General features: G+C 41.2%; 1 protein-coding gene across 4 annotated transcripts in view; it reads left to right on the forward strand.

The window, feature by feature from the left end:
• The first annotated feature begins 2,640 nt into the window (after positions 1-2,640).
• The window catches only part of MYO1C (myosin IC), a 78,013-nt gene continuing 65,862 nt past the window's right edge, over positions 2,641-14,791 (forward strand). Inside the window, exon 1 of one of the 4 annotated variants that reach the window (XM_072138145.1) lies at positions 2,641-2,661. In XM_072138145.1, the coding sequence (XP_071994246.1) occupies positions 2,641-2,661 (21 nt within the window). Of the gene's footprint in view, positions 2,662-8,589; positions 8,779-10,450; positions 10,511-14,791 lie in introns of those variants that run through there. The other 3 variants (XM_072138150.1, XM_072138146.1, XM_072138151.1) reach the window with 3 other exon arrangements.

The following is a 14,791-nucleotide window of genomic DNA, read 5'->3' on the forward strand; positions in this document are numbered from 1 at the left end:
TGTTCACTCTTCCATAGGATAGAACCTCCACCGATCAAAAAAATGGGCAGCGTAAGAGCACTGCTTAATTCACATCTAAGGATCAGATTGTGCAACTGTATGTACTGGTGGACATGGGTGCACATCTCTTCTTCTCCATTAACTTGCATGGTATGAGAGTCCCAAAAATGTGAATAGTGTGGGGGTGACACATATACACTAACCCTCTTAATTCACATGGGTCTTAAGTTATTGGTTACAACCCCAGTGATCAGAAACTTATGGGAACACTGTCACCAAATTTTACCCCATTAAACTAATAATACCCTAGGGTAGGGTATAAAATGACCTTTTTAGAATTCCCTCATTTATGTGAAATCTCACCAGTTTATATATAAAAGATCTCCTCTAAAGTCATTTCCCAGAGCAGAGTAACCCTGAGAGGCTGAATAATGAGCATCACTTTAGATGTCAATGGGGCACATTTACTTACCCATCCCGTCGTGATCCCCGAGGTGCGTTGTCCGACGAGGATTCGGAGCTGCTGTGATTCACTAAGATCGTGTGTCCAATTTTCTGCATGTGTCGCTTACCCGCTCAGGTCCGCCGGAGTTCACCTTCTTCTTCCCGGTGCATGTAAGTGCTCGGCTTGCGACACAATTTTGAATGTTAAATCCTGCATGTTGTCCAAATATGTCGGATCGTCCAACCCCCCCCCCCCCCCCCCCGATTTGTGTCGCGTGAAAGCCGGCGTTGATGCCCCATCATCTTGGGTTTTTTTTATAGTTGCTAGAACCCAAGAAGAGACATGGTCAGGTTAAATAGGCACTGCTTTGTGCATTTCCAACTATGGTATGACTATTCTTTAATCTGATGCAAGGGTTCTAGCTACTGTAGAACCCATAATAAAGATGTCTAAGATATACTTCCATGCAATCTCTAAACTTGACTCATTTTAAGCAAAATATGTCTTTTCTCTGCTAGTTTTCACATGTCTTTGGATGAACTTTTTATATGGACAAACAGGTGAGATTTCACATAAAAGACAAAATTCCATACCAGTGGGGATGGTAGTTTGATGGGGTAAAATCTGGTAACAATGACCCACATTTATTAAAGCCCCTGTACAAGTTTTCTGTTGTTTTTTTCAATGCAAACTGCTTGCACATGTTTACTAAGTGTCCGTGACACATTTGTGTTGTGGCTGCAGTATAACCAACATGACACAAAATTCTGCACTATAACGGGTGTTCCGCTGTGCTTTCGGACCGTGCACCAAACTGATTAGGCAGTGTCCGACAGAATTGTATGGCATGTTCTATGTTAAAAAGTTGGTCCACTCTGTCGGAGCAGTGCAGGGTGTGACAGATTCGTGAAGAACGTGCGCCACAATTCCTTAATCTGGCACCCCATGCACAGGCAAACTGCACCTAGTACAGTTTGCACAGTTTTTGATAAATGTGGGCCACTGTCTCTTTAACAGCATGGACTCAGAACATGGACTCGCAAAAAATGTTATTTTTAATCCCTAAAAATGCATTATTTTTAATAGTCGTAATATCTTCATTGACATCACAAATTCATCCATTATGATTGGGTGTGTTTTCCGTATAGAGGTACATGACACAATAATAATGTTTTTGTAGTGGATTCCAAGCTAATTCTTGGAGGAAGTTTTCCTAGTGCCCCTTGACTTGTCCATCCTCTAACATCCTTATGGAAGGAACACCCAATCCCTCTGTTTTGCAGCTTTCTAGACAAAATATATTTTTTTACATCCTTATAAAAGTCTGTGAATGTTTGTCAAATATGAATTTATCTATCACGTATTGTGTTCTTTACTTCAACAAAGATAATGCAGTGTTACGTTTAAACAATGTGTCATTAAATTGGCACTTTAAACCCAACTTTCCAAAAGCATTATGCACATAGATGTCATACAAGGCAAATATAAATGAAAAGTGCTTGCAGGAAACTAAGTACTAATCACAGTGTTTGTAACTGAACATCAAATATAGGCATGTAACTTTATATAATGCTATATATAGTTAGTTCAAGGGCTAAGAGCACCTTTTTCCTGACCTGTAAAACTGAACTTTTTGCCTTTCCTTTTACAAACTTGCATGTAGAATGGATGTATACTGTGCCTAACTAACAATATCTATATGTGGACACATGCCAAGTCTGTCCAATGTAGTTTGACCTCCTGAGGTGTCTCTAAGGAGAGTTTGACCTTTCATTAAGTTCAGTATATTCAACAGGGGAATAAATTAGAAGCTTCTGAAAGTCTTGACACTCAGAAGAATCATCTGTGACCTCCTGGAAAGCGCACATGAACTTTCATTGTCAGCATTCTCACCTTGGCTTTGTATAAACATATAATTCCGGATTATCCACTTAAAATAACGTTCTCAGAGAAATGAGGTTTCCAGTCCTTCCTTAACTTCCCTAAAACTCGCCGGCAATAGACTAGACGCCACAGTTGGTTTGTACATTGACAGGAGAACAGTACATGTGTAACTTGGATATAGTTTTTGCACAGCAGTCCTATTTTTTGGATAGTGCGAAGTCTTCAATTCCATTCTTGAAAAGATGGAGCTCAAGATAGAGTGTATACCGACTGGAGAGATCATTCGGGTGGTCAACCATGATGGAGACACTATGTGCCCCAACTGCAAAAACGTAAGATTGTTGATATTTCTTTTGATATCTTTGCTTGTTTTTGTAACAGGAATGTACAGTATATTTTAACCTGTTGTATTTTTTTACATTTACTTGCATATTTTTGCTTCTTTTTGTCTATAAATTAAAAAGCAATGTGGGGTACGTTGTTTTCCTCTCACACCTTTATGAGGCGAGCCGTGACACGCTCCTGCTATTGTATCATCTTACCTTCCGCTTATTGATGCTGTCTGACTAGCAGAGATTACAATGATTATGAAATGTGTTATCCAAACGACGCAGTCAGACAGAAATCCAACCTACATGTCACTTATGAGAGAACTAAAGACTGCATATTTGTCATCTTACATGTAAGAAAACAGCCAGTAACAATTGTATATCCATACATGCTCATGTCCTTGTTGGGGTGTAGTTTAGAACATAGTACTTCACATTGTTAATATGAATAATATCAGTTTATACAAAGTCAAATGTAGAGATAATTCTATTTCAGTTTAATATTTACACTAAATGTAACCTGTCATAAACTTTTTTCAATAGCGGTAAAGTTACAGGTCAAAGACTATTGATTTAAGGAATACATTTAGATTCTATGCCCCAATCCCATTTTTTTTGTAATGTATTGCTAACAAAATAGTGAAGTATAGTAATATAGTATAGCTATATATATTATATATAATATAGTAAGTTGATAAGTCCATCAATTCCAGCCTATAATCCTACAGCCGTTATTTAGACACTAAAAGTCCTAAGACAGCAACTTCATATTAAGAGCAAAATGTGTTGATAATTCTAAAAACTGCTTTCCAAATAAATTAATTAAAAAGTAACTCGTTACCAAATGTACATCAAATCCTTTCCACATAACTACCTATACATATCTATCCAGATCTAAGTACCCAGGTCCCATTTAAACTCCATTCATCACTTTTACAACTATTAAGCAGGCCTTACACATAACATCTGTAGTTGGTTCCAATGTAATATTATTTTAAATTCCCTCCATATGCTTATAGCCTTTAGTATTATTCATCCATATTCATATGTTGCTTTCCTAGAGTAATCTACCCTATTGTATTCATTGCTGGCAACCATTATGTCTTTTCCATGACTTTATTATTGGTAAAGATCTTATCTTCTTCCCCTTGTACAGTCTAGAGCTGGATTTTCTTACGAAGTGGTTACTTTAACTAACTCGATTTCATAACCTCTCATGTCTTGGGTCATATTCCTTAAATTACATATGAACTCTTTGAGTTTCATGTAATATTCGTGCTTCAGTTTGTAATAGGGGTCTCCTATAAGGCTCTAGAGCTTCACAGGAGCATCAAACATCATCATCAGATAAGATTTTGGTTAAAATCCTGGACTTTTTTTCTGTATTGGGACAGTTATTTTCCAGTAGACATTGTCGAGAAGTTCCACATCCTGTAATTTTAGCTGCGCTTCTACCACTTGGCAGAACACAAGATGCTTTTTGTCTTTCCTTTTGGCTGTGCAGTAATTTTGCTCAACAGCAGCAGTTCTGCTTGAATAAAATTGTTTTTACAGAATCAAAGGTTTCCTCAGGGAACGGTAATTTGTACACAACACAACCTCTTCTGACTCCCTGGACAACAGCTAAAGCAGTCTAGTATCAGTTCATGGTTATGTCACTAAAGTGGGTTTGGCACGTCTTTAGTCATCACCATAATAGTGAAAAAAAAGAAGTAAACTTAAAGGATTTCTCCGTTATTTTTTAATTGATAGTCTATCTCAAAGATAGGCCAACAATTTCTCTCCCCACTAATCAGTTGTTTGGGCCCAGCATAACATACTGTAGTAAAAGAAGCGGATGGCTCCAGTCTTTATGTTGTGGTTGTGCACTGTACTGCAGCTCAGCTCCCACTGAGTCAAACCTGTATAGCCAATACACAGAAAATGAAGTCATCACGTAATGCTCCTGGAAATAATAGTACAAGCGGCCCCTGACTTAAGGACGCTCAAATTACAGACAACCCCTAGTTACAGAAGGACCTCTCTGCTCAATGCAACTTCTAGTGAAGCTCTCTGGATCTGAAGTTCCAGGCTGCAATGATCAGCTATTAGGTGTCTGTAATGAAACTTTATTGATAATCCTTGTTCCCATGACTGCACAAAATTGTAAAATTCAATTTGTTACAGGGACAAAAAAAATTGTCTGGAGTTAAAATGATAAAAATGTTACTTCCAGTGGACAGAAATCTGACCATAGTCCCAGAGGTGCACGGCTCGTAATAACCACAGAGAGTAGTCAGAGCTGTGTGTTATAACGAGTCGTGCACCTGTATGACCATGGTCATACTGTATGTCTGTCCACTGGTAGTAAACATAGAAACTTTCTATAGCATGACAGCAAGCAGAGATCTAGAAATCTGTAAGGGGTTGATACAGAAAGTATATTGGAAAATTGTATAACTTTTTATAATACAATATAATATCATTTAGAATACCCCTTTAAGAACAAACCTAAAGAACCTATCTTCTACATAACCCGTGGGTTACCTGTACTACATAAATGGTGATCATTGTAAAATGGTAAACCTGTGGGGAAATAACCTAGAGTCAGCAGTAATAGGATTAAACACTTGCCCTACAATACATTAAGTACATCCCAGCACATAATGTACAGTACACAATGTAATATGTAATGCACATTTTGTTATGTTAAAGACTCACAATCTGCAACTTTTGCAAACTCCAGATAACCATTACAGTTCCTTAATGGAATGGGGGCTTCTTTTTGGGCCATAAAGCCCAAATTGGTGGAGTGCCGCAATGATGGTTGACCGTGGGAAAGATTATAAACACAGTGGGAGGAATTAAGGTTTTTCACATTGCGATTTACGCCAAATATACTAAAAAGTTTGGACCTAAAATTTCACTTCAAAGTGAGTATTAGCAAAGTGCGGTAAACTTCACAAAAGACATCACATATATTTACAGCCAGGCTATGTAATAATAATTCCTTTATTTATATAGCACACACAGATTGCGCAGCGCTGCACAGAGCTTACCAAATCAGTCCCTGTCCCCAATGGGGCTCACAATCTTATCAACCTACCAGTATGTTTTGGAGTGTGGGAGGAAACCGGAGGACTCGGAGGAAACCCATGCAAACACGGAGAGAACATATGGAAAGATATTTGGCATATTCAGCCCCCCTTTAGATCTATGTTGCTGAAGTTTCATTCCAGGCGTGGGCTTATTCCAGGCGGACTGCTTAAAAACGGGCCAAAAATGCGTTAAAAACGCCACGTGTGCCATCACCCTAAGGCTACATGAACAAAGGCTAAGCTGGGCCGGGACCCAAGTGTAGCATACGTTCAACCGAAGAGGCAAATGGATGAGTGCTTTTCACCCTCCCCTCCTAATAGGAAGCCATGATGCCGGGCCATATGTATGGCATGATATGGTGACACACATCTGTGTTCAATGTACCGGGCTGTGCACAATTATGGCCGTATGCTAGCTGCTGTTCATATAGGTAGCATACCGCTGCCTTATATGGTCATCAGAAAGAGGCCTAAGGCTGGTGCCACACGCACCGCTTTGTCTGCGTTTGAAAATGCAAAGGCAGACAAAGCCGCACCCACCGGGGCAGGCCGCAGCACTATTGCATCGGTGTTTCTATGGAAACGCCTGCGATCAGGAACGAGCCGCCGGTGTTTTGCATTAAATTAACGCAAAACACCGGCGGCTCGTTTCCGATAGCAGGCGTTTCAAACGCAGACAAAGCGGTGCTTGTGGCACCAGCCTTAGAAGCGATTTCCCAACTGAAGCTAGTACCAGTGGACCTTAGCCTCCTTTTCTGTCCAGTAATATGAGGTTCTGTCTGGCAAATCCCCACAGTGCATGGAGCTTTTTTTTTTCAGACCAAATTAACTTGTGGGCAACCGACCTAAAACTGGAGCATAAATTATTTGACACTGGATATTTTTGTAGCTATTGGGGTTTTCCATGTGCTACACAACAGTATTTATAAGAATTAAATATATGTTAAGTCGCAGAATACTCACTTGATCAATGGTATAAAGAGTAAGACCCCGTTTGTGAAAACGCACCTGGGTGCTGGTCAGATCCCACAGATTAAGCACAGAGCAGTGGATGGGAGTCCTTGCATCATAAAGGAATACGTTGTTACAGTATCAGCACTGCTGTTTTGGCCGTCACACAGGGACTCCTGTCCATTATATTTCCCTATGATGCACTGCACTCGGTCTGTGGATTCTAACCAACAAACGGGTGAGTTTCCACAAACTGAGGACGCTGTTTGCAGGGGCCCTTAGCCGCAGTGGAATTGGCAGTGGCTAGCTACAATTATGCAGTGCCAGCAAAGTGCATAGGACATGCTGTGCTGTAAATCCACAGTGTGGTTTCTGATGCCTGCAGAATTACTACTGGGATAAATGCTGCAATCATTTCACTTAGGGGTGCACCACCCATGAGGAGAGTTGAGCCTCTTGCCTCAGGCAACACCACCTGCAACAAGATGCGGGCAGAGTCAGGGGTGCAGTCACCTGCTACAAAGCTGGACCTGACAATTAAAAATAAGGGGGCACATTTACTAAGGGTCCGTGGACCGAATTTTCGTCGGGTTTCCCGACTTTTTCTGTCTTGCGCCGCATTTAACTGGGGTTTTTGGCGCAAGCAATCGAATTTTGGCGCAACTGCACCGACTTTAATGCGACACAAATCGGGGGTGTGGCCATCGGACAACCCGACTGATTCGGACAAAGCGCAGGATTTAGTATTCGAAATTGTCGCAAGCCATGCACTTACATACACTGTGAAGAAACGAAGGTGAACTCCAGTAGAACTCAGCGGAGAAGCAACACATGAAGGAAATTGGACGCACGATCTTGGTGAGTCGCAGCAGCTTCGAATCCTCGTCGGATAACGCACCTCGGGGATCGCGACGGGAAGGGTAAGTAAATGTGCCCCAATGTTTCTTTACATCTGATGTCAGCACTGGAAGGAGACACTGCATGGAGAATTAATTTATTAAAAAAAATAACCTGATATATTGCTACTGGATGGAGCAAAGCGATACGCCATTGTATAGTTTGGCTTTGCAGGCATTTTAGGCCGGTGACACTTATGGCGTTTTTGTTGCATTTCTGCTGCAATTTCGAGCGCATTGAAAACACATGCGTTTTTCAAAGTTTGCTTGCGTTTAAAAAAACCGCAATGCTTGATGTGCGTTAATTGCATGCAGCAGTCTCTTGGAATTTGAATTTGGAACATGCTGCTTGTGCATGTAATCACATGAGTTTCAACACGCAGACCACAAACGCATGCGTTTTAAAAACTGCAGTGAAAACACACACCGAAAATGCAGACAAAAAAACGCAGGGGAGAAAACGCCAAGTTAAGACAGTTTAAACTAAAACCCATTGAAAAAGCCAATATGCAAATATGATACGGTTTTCAAAGATGCAAAAAAAAAACGCCACGCGTGGCACCGGCCTTTGGTTACAGCTGGATACACTCCTGCAAACAACATTTTTTGAATGCATTTCTACACTAAAACAACACAACCACATATGATCTATGAATTAGATGTCATATTTTATTTCAACACATAAGTTGCTCCATCACAAATTAAAGTAGAATAAAACACATTAAAAATTCTCTGTTGGGCGGGGGGTGAGTGAAAAAATTCAGGGTGTTATTTACAAGGTCACAAAAAACAAGTGATTCGTCCTTCCTGCACTTGCTGGACCGTGCCCAGGAAACATGTGGGGGCCGCCTGGCATGGTGCCCTGCTACACCCCGCAGAGGGTTAATGCCTGCTAATGAGGCATGTCGCCCTCAGCGGCTGAGGAGCAGGCAGCGGCACGTGGGTGCATTGTGTGTAATACACGGAGGGCTCTCCATGCAGTCAGTGTTATGCCAGGGGTCACAGTGGGAGGAGATAAGTCACGCCACGCCCCCGTCCACTTGGAAGCGCCTCGGAACTGCGCATGCTCCGTAACTGAGAGGCCGGGACTGTCCCACAGAAAGAGTTGTGTTCTCCCGGCGGAGCCTCATAGTGACCTGTACTCAGGTGAGATGCCGGGGAACTGGGGGCACGGTGGCCGGGTGCCGGGAGCTATGGTGAGCAGTCATTGTGAGGGGCGGCTGTGGACCTGTCTCTATCCATGTGCATGGCTTGTGTAATGTAGCAGCTGCACTACAAGCTCCAGCATGACCGCTCAGCACTTAGCTCATACACTGTGTACTAATCCTGTGTGTTCTGAGATTCTGTGTCTATGACATGTAACAATGTATCTGCACGTCTCCCATACCTCACCATGTTCTGTGCCCCCCATGTATAGCAGAACCTTGTACCCATCCTAGGACCCTGTTCACATGGAGAATATGGTCAGTGTGAGAAATAGGAACCTCCCTTCCTATAGTCTATGAATTATAGGAGGCAATTTGATTTTTGTGCAAATGAGTTTTTAGTTGCAGTGTAAATTTCCATTGTAAACCTGCGCACCAGGACTTGGGTGATGGGTTAGTAATAAGGGTGTGGTGTGATAGCCGCCCAGATTATTGTCAATCCGTTTGGGATGGAATCAAATCTGGTGCAGATTTTGTAACAATTACTGTCAGTCCCCAGTTAAAATAAAGGTGTAGCTGCAGATTTTGTTATGGATTACACTCAGTCCCTGGGTTAAGGACAGGATAGGTCCTTGGGTCTTTTACTTAAGTTGAATTTGTACGCAAGTCGGGACATGTTTACTTTCTATGTGTAATTTTGGATGGGGGGGGGGGGGGGTTGGAGCTTTTTAACAGTTTGATTTTCTTAATTGTGATTTGTCTTGAGGAACGGATTTACAATAAAGCGTCATTGCCGACAACTTTGATAACTCTTACAGCTGTTCACTGCAGTCAGTACATTACCGGCATCCAGAGGTCCGTCTGCCAGTACTGCAATGGGTAATAATGTGCATAAAGAGCTGATTTATTGTGGGTTTAAAGTCTCGAGAAATATGTATAAAATTGTAATTAAAAGAAAAAAGATTTAGATATATACAGGCAGTTCTTAAGTTGATTTGTATGTAAGTTGAAACTGTATATTTATAATTGTAGATCCATGCAAACATTTTTTTTTGCCCCAGTGACCATTGGAGTTTCAAAGTTTTTTGCTGTAATGGGACCAAGGATAATCAATAAAGCTTCATTACAGACACCTTACAGCTGATTATTACAGCCTGGGACTATAGTAAAGCATTCGGAGAGCTTCACCAGAGGTCATAGGGGGTAGAGGGGTATGTCTGTAACTAGGGGTCGTCTTAAGTAGGGGACCACATGTATATAGTGTGGAAAGAGTAGGAAAGTAATAGTATACACTTTGCTGAAGCTATATTCAGCAATTCCAGTGTTCTCCCACATAATATTACCACCGAAATATTCCGGATCATATTCTGGTCACGTCTCAAAAGCAAAATGTACTCTACAGACCCGCTCCATAATACGGCAGCAATTATTCTAATGGTATCAATCCATGCCACCCGTAGTGCCCAGGGCTGCGCTTTCTACAGATGCCGCCCTGCCTAGTGAAAGTGACATGCCATGTGCTGAACAGACAGGAAAGTCATGTGTGAGAATTACTTGCTGTCAGCATGTATGGTAGTAGTAACAAGTTTTTATGTGCTTAGATCTTCATTTTTCTAAAAGGCAACCATCCCTGCGTGGAATTTAGGAATATCCTGCTAGTTGCTTATTAACAGAAGAAAGTAAGGTGTGTCCGCCAAGTATGCAAACACAGATACTGGATGTGCGGCAAGAGCTCCAGCTGCTGCCTGCGCCATATCACTTGTTCACCAGCTATAGGGGCAGGGTAAGACTTTCCGCAGGTTATGGCATCTTTTGTTTAATCTGTGCCTGTGGACTGGGGGGCATGCTGCTTTGTTGTTTGTATCTTCCTCGCCTCCCACCCTGGCACAGGGCATGGAGGTGGCGGTGGTATGCAGCCAGGCCTATGTCGGCCTCTGCTGTTATTTTGACTTCCAGAAATAGTCCAGCAGCTGCTGTTGTGTCATAGAGGGGGGCGATCTCTGTACTGGACATGCTTGTTAGCAGACGGTGCAGCGTGGCATCGTATCTTGTGCCCTCATGGGAATTTATTGAGGCTGGTGTATGAGCTCATGTGCCAGTGTGTTGTAAGGAGAGAGTACTACAGATAGATGGGCGTTGGTGCAGTTGCCTGCTTTCTTGGTAGGTGCTGTAAGGTTCTAATATTTCGGTGGTTGGAGGGAGGATCATGTGAAACTTTTTCTTCCTAATTGAATAATTATGAGAAATCAAATGTGCAAACAATTTCTGACTTGATGCAAAACAAATGTGGTAAGGGCTCTCTGTACTACTGTAGGGGACGTGCAATTCTCGAAATGCATCCACTATTGCAAACATCTTTGGCACACATATGGCTTTTTAAGTTTACCCCCCTAAGTCTGGGACAGACTGTATGAAGATTCTGTTTAATGTCTGTCGCTCCTTCTCCAGAAGGCTCAAAAATCAACTGAAAAGTGCTGATTTCAGCTGAATTTCAGAGTCCAAAGTTCAACCATTGATTTTTACACAGCATCCTTTATATTCATCATATGGGTGGAATCCTTTGGACTGTGTTGTCATTGTAAGGCCGGCTGCGCACAAGTGGTTTCAGTCCGAGAAAAGAAGCTCTGTGCGCTAGAGGGATTATCCGGACTGAACCTTGTATCACTGGACTGAACTCGGCATGTCAGCTCTGTGATACAAGGAGTTTGTTTTGGCTCACACTCGCTCTGGGGCTTCCAGCCTCAATCACTGTCGGATAGCCTAAAAAATTTTAGGGTGTTCTACCACCCGGATGTGAATCCTAAACCATGGGAATGAAACTTTTAGGTCTGTATTTTGCATCAGTATTTGTAAAAGTGACCTAATAGGGAGAACCTGTAGGTCTATATCCTCCATTTTATTACATAAAGCATTGATATTTGTGCACTTCTGTGTATAATTCTAGTTTTCTCCTTCATTTTGCATGACACACTGATATTGGAAGGCCCAAATGACCATCCAGTTTCCTTCTATAAATGCTGATATTAAGATAGTGGGAGGTGTTTTGTCCTGACCTTACTGAACCTTTGTTTGTTTTGTACTTGTCATGCAATGTGGTCATTAAGCAGAATATTAATTACAATCATCAATGACTATAATTGTTGCACTGATATCCTCGGCTTAATAGTTTGAGTCATCTGTTTTATTGAATTACAGTATAGGCAGAACATGATACTTGTGTTCTTCAGACTATTGTTCATCAAGGGCAATGCCAGGCCACGACTAAACATGTCTTAATTTCGCGGTTTCACATTAAGAATTTAATAATTAATGGTTATTGTCGTATATATGCATGTAACACATATAGGATACGGTTAGGATAGTTTGTGCTTTGGTATTGTGGGACCGTCTCCTCCACGAGCAGGAGCAGTGTCTTAGACTATCACTGGGCAGTATAACAAAAGCAATGTCTTCTTTCTTATAGATGTAATAAAATTTGTGACCCTTGCTAGTATATTTGATGTATGGTAGGTATCTTGCTTGACATGATTCATCCAGCAGCTGAATATTTTGCAACACATAGTTTAAGAACAGCTGAAATGGCAACTGTGTCCATGATGGATTTGCCTTTGTTACCATTGTTGGTAATGAAAATACTGATTGCTTATCCTCTTTTTTTATCACCTTTCTATCACTTCAGATAACATCTCATTCCCCCAACTCCCCCCTCCCCCCTGTTTCCTATAATTGGGAATTTTGCTTGAAAAATTATGCTTGCTTATACCTAATATTGTTGAGCGGCGCTCAACTTCTGAATTGAAGTGCTGAAGTGAATTGAAATGAAATGCTACTTGTTCAGTTAGGCAAATCCTAAGAGGTCGCTTGTTGGTGATGTACGTTATAAGAGTATAATAAAACGTTGTTTTTGGGGCTTAATCATGAATCTCTTATTGTTTATTCACGTAAGTCCCTTAGAGGCAAAACTGCTGCAAAAAAAAATATTGTAAACACAAAAGTTGTATAATTTTGGCCTTGAGTTATGAATACCCGATGTAGGAACTGTACTTGGCCAAAACCCTACCCATATGGTCAAGTCACACATATTTGTACAAAACATTTCACTGCAAAGTTATACGTTTTAAGAAGTTACTGGGAGAACTAAGGTTAGAACAAAGAATGGTTTGACTTATCAGACTCCGTATACTTTAACAGAAAAGGGAGCGATTTCTTCAATAACATTGAGTAAATTTCTGACAATGGTGCTTCCATTTAAGAGTTTTTATTAGGTTATTTTTATTGACCCAACCCCTTGAGGTGAAAATCTGATAATCCTGTCACAGCAGCTGTATATGGCTGTATTTAGTAATGAACTTTTACCATGTTGCCTCTTAAACTTTCACTCTCTGTAATCTCTCCCCATTGATCTGGGCTTTATTCCAGGGAATTTGGCTGCTCCACCTAGATCCTTCCTACCTGAGGTCTATGAGTCATTATCAGCAACAAACTATGTCGGTAGTTCCTGAAAAAGTACACAAAACATGTGGAAAACCCATCATGTGCAGGGTGTCCTGCTTCCAGCTTATAGCTTCTTCCGTCTTTGGATAAACTCTTTGCACCCCCGGAAGCTTCTTATTAATATCTCCTGATCGGACATAATTGGTGATCAGAGCATGTGCAGGGCGTCTTCTCTGATATTGCTTGCTCTAGTAATGAGGTTGTGACCAACACTGTAGTGTAAAGACTTGTGGCTAGTACTAGTATGATAGTACTTGTGGCGCAGAAGTATAATCCCTGATCTCTGAACTCTTTGGTTTTCAATCCACATAGTGATTTATACAGAGCTGTATGTGAGTGATCCCTCTCTGGATCCGGTAAAAGTCGTGTCTCGGATACCTTGCTGGCTGCGTTCCTGTGTATCAGAGGGATTTTTATTCTAAGCCTTTTACTCTGTGATTACCAGGGGTTATAGTAAATGCAAAAAAATTTGCCAAACTTACAATATTTCATTAAAATTTTTTGGTTACATGCTTTGTTATATTTTTAGCCATTAAGTCATAGGCGAGTGTGAAATTCTTTGGACCGCGCAAAGTGCCTTGACATCCCAAGTTTACTGGAATGGGAAGAACTAAGACAAGATTGTTGGCCTTAAAATAGGCCAAAGACCAGTGTCAGGTGGCTGTAGATGTTCCCATCTCAATACACACATCATAAGGCCCCTTCCACACTTGCGTTGCAGATCACGTCAGAGTCTGATCAAGGTGCGATCAGAGTTTGGTCAGTGAAAAACGCACATTTTGCACGTGTGCAATCAGTTGTCAGTCAGAGTTTGTTCAGTTTCTCAGTTTTTCACGCACGTTTTTGAGGCAATTTCAATGCGTTTTTCACGCGCAGAAAATGTGCGTGAAATGGACTCAGGACTGAGCTCTATCTTTTCTTTGGCAATTGATGCGTAAAAAACGCATTGGACTTGCGTGTGTCTCAGAGTGCAATGCGTTTTTGATGCGTCTCCATAGACTTGTATGGTACGTTTTTCACGTTCGTGACTTGCAAAAGTAGAGCATGTCGAGATTTAAACGCGCATTTAAAAAAACGCTCGTGTGTGCGTGAAAAAAAAATGCAAGTCTGAAAAGACCCATTGATTACAATGGGTCAGAGTACAATGCAAGTTCTGCACATCAAAAGCACGCGCAGAAAACGCAAGTGTGAAAGGGGCCTAACTCTGACCTATGCATTTAGCTTTCAATCTATTTGCCTTTCATCAAAGCACAAGATTATATAGATTATACAGTCGTCAGTGGCCCATGGATTTCAGGCAAGAGATGAATCTATGAAAGTTCTTGTCATAGATCATAATTCCATTTCCTAAAATAACATTTCAAACAGAAAAAGTCCAGTGGATCCCTGCCATCATCTGTGGCTTAGTTAAGGCTTTCATTGATGCCATATAAATCAGTTGTTTGGTTGAACAACTTTTTGTCTTTGGCACCTAAAAACTAGCGAAAAAAAATTGCAGATATCAATATTCGTTGGTATCTGTCATGTTTTTGGCTACTTTTACATAGTGTTCTAGTCTTTAAGGGGTTAT

Source organism: Engystomops pustulosus, chromosome 2 (assembly GCF_040894005.1).
Source record: "Engystomops pustulosus chromosome 2, aEngPut4.maternal, whole genome shotgun sequence".
In the NCBI taxonomy this organism is placed as follows: domain Eukaryota; kingdom Metazoa; phylum Chordata; class Amphibia; order Anura; family Leptodactylidae; genus Engystomops; species Engystomops pustulosus.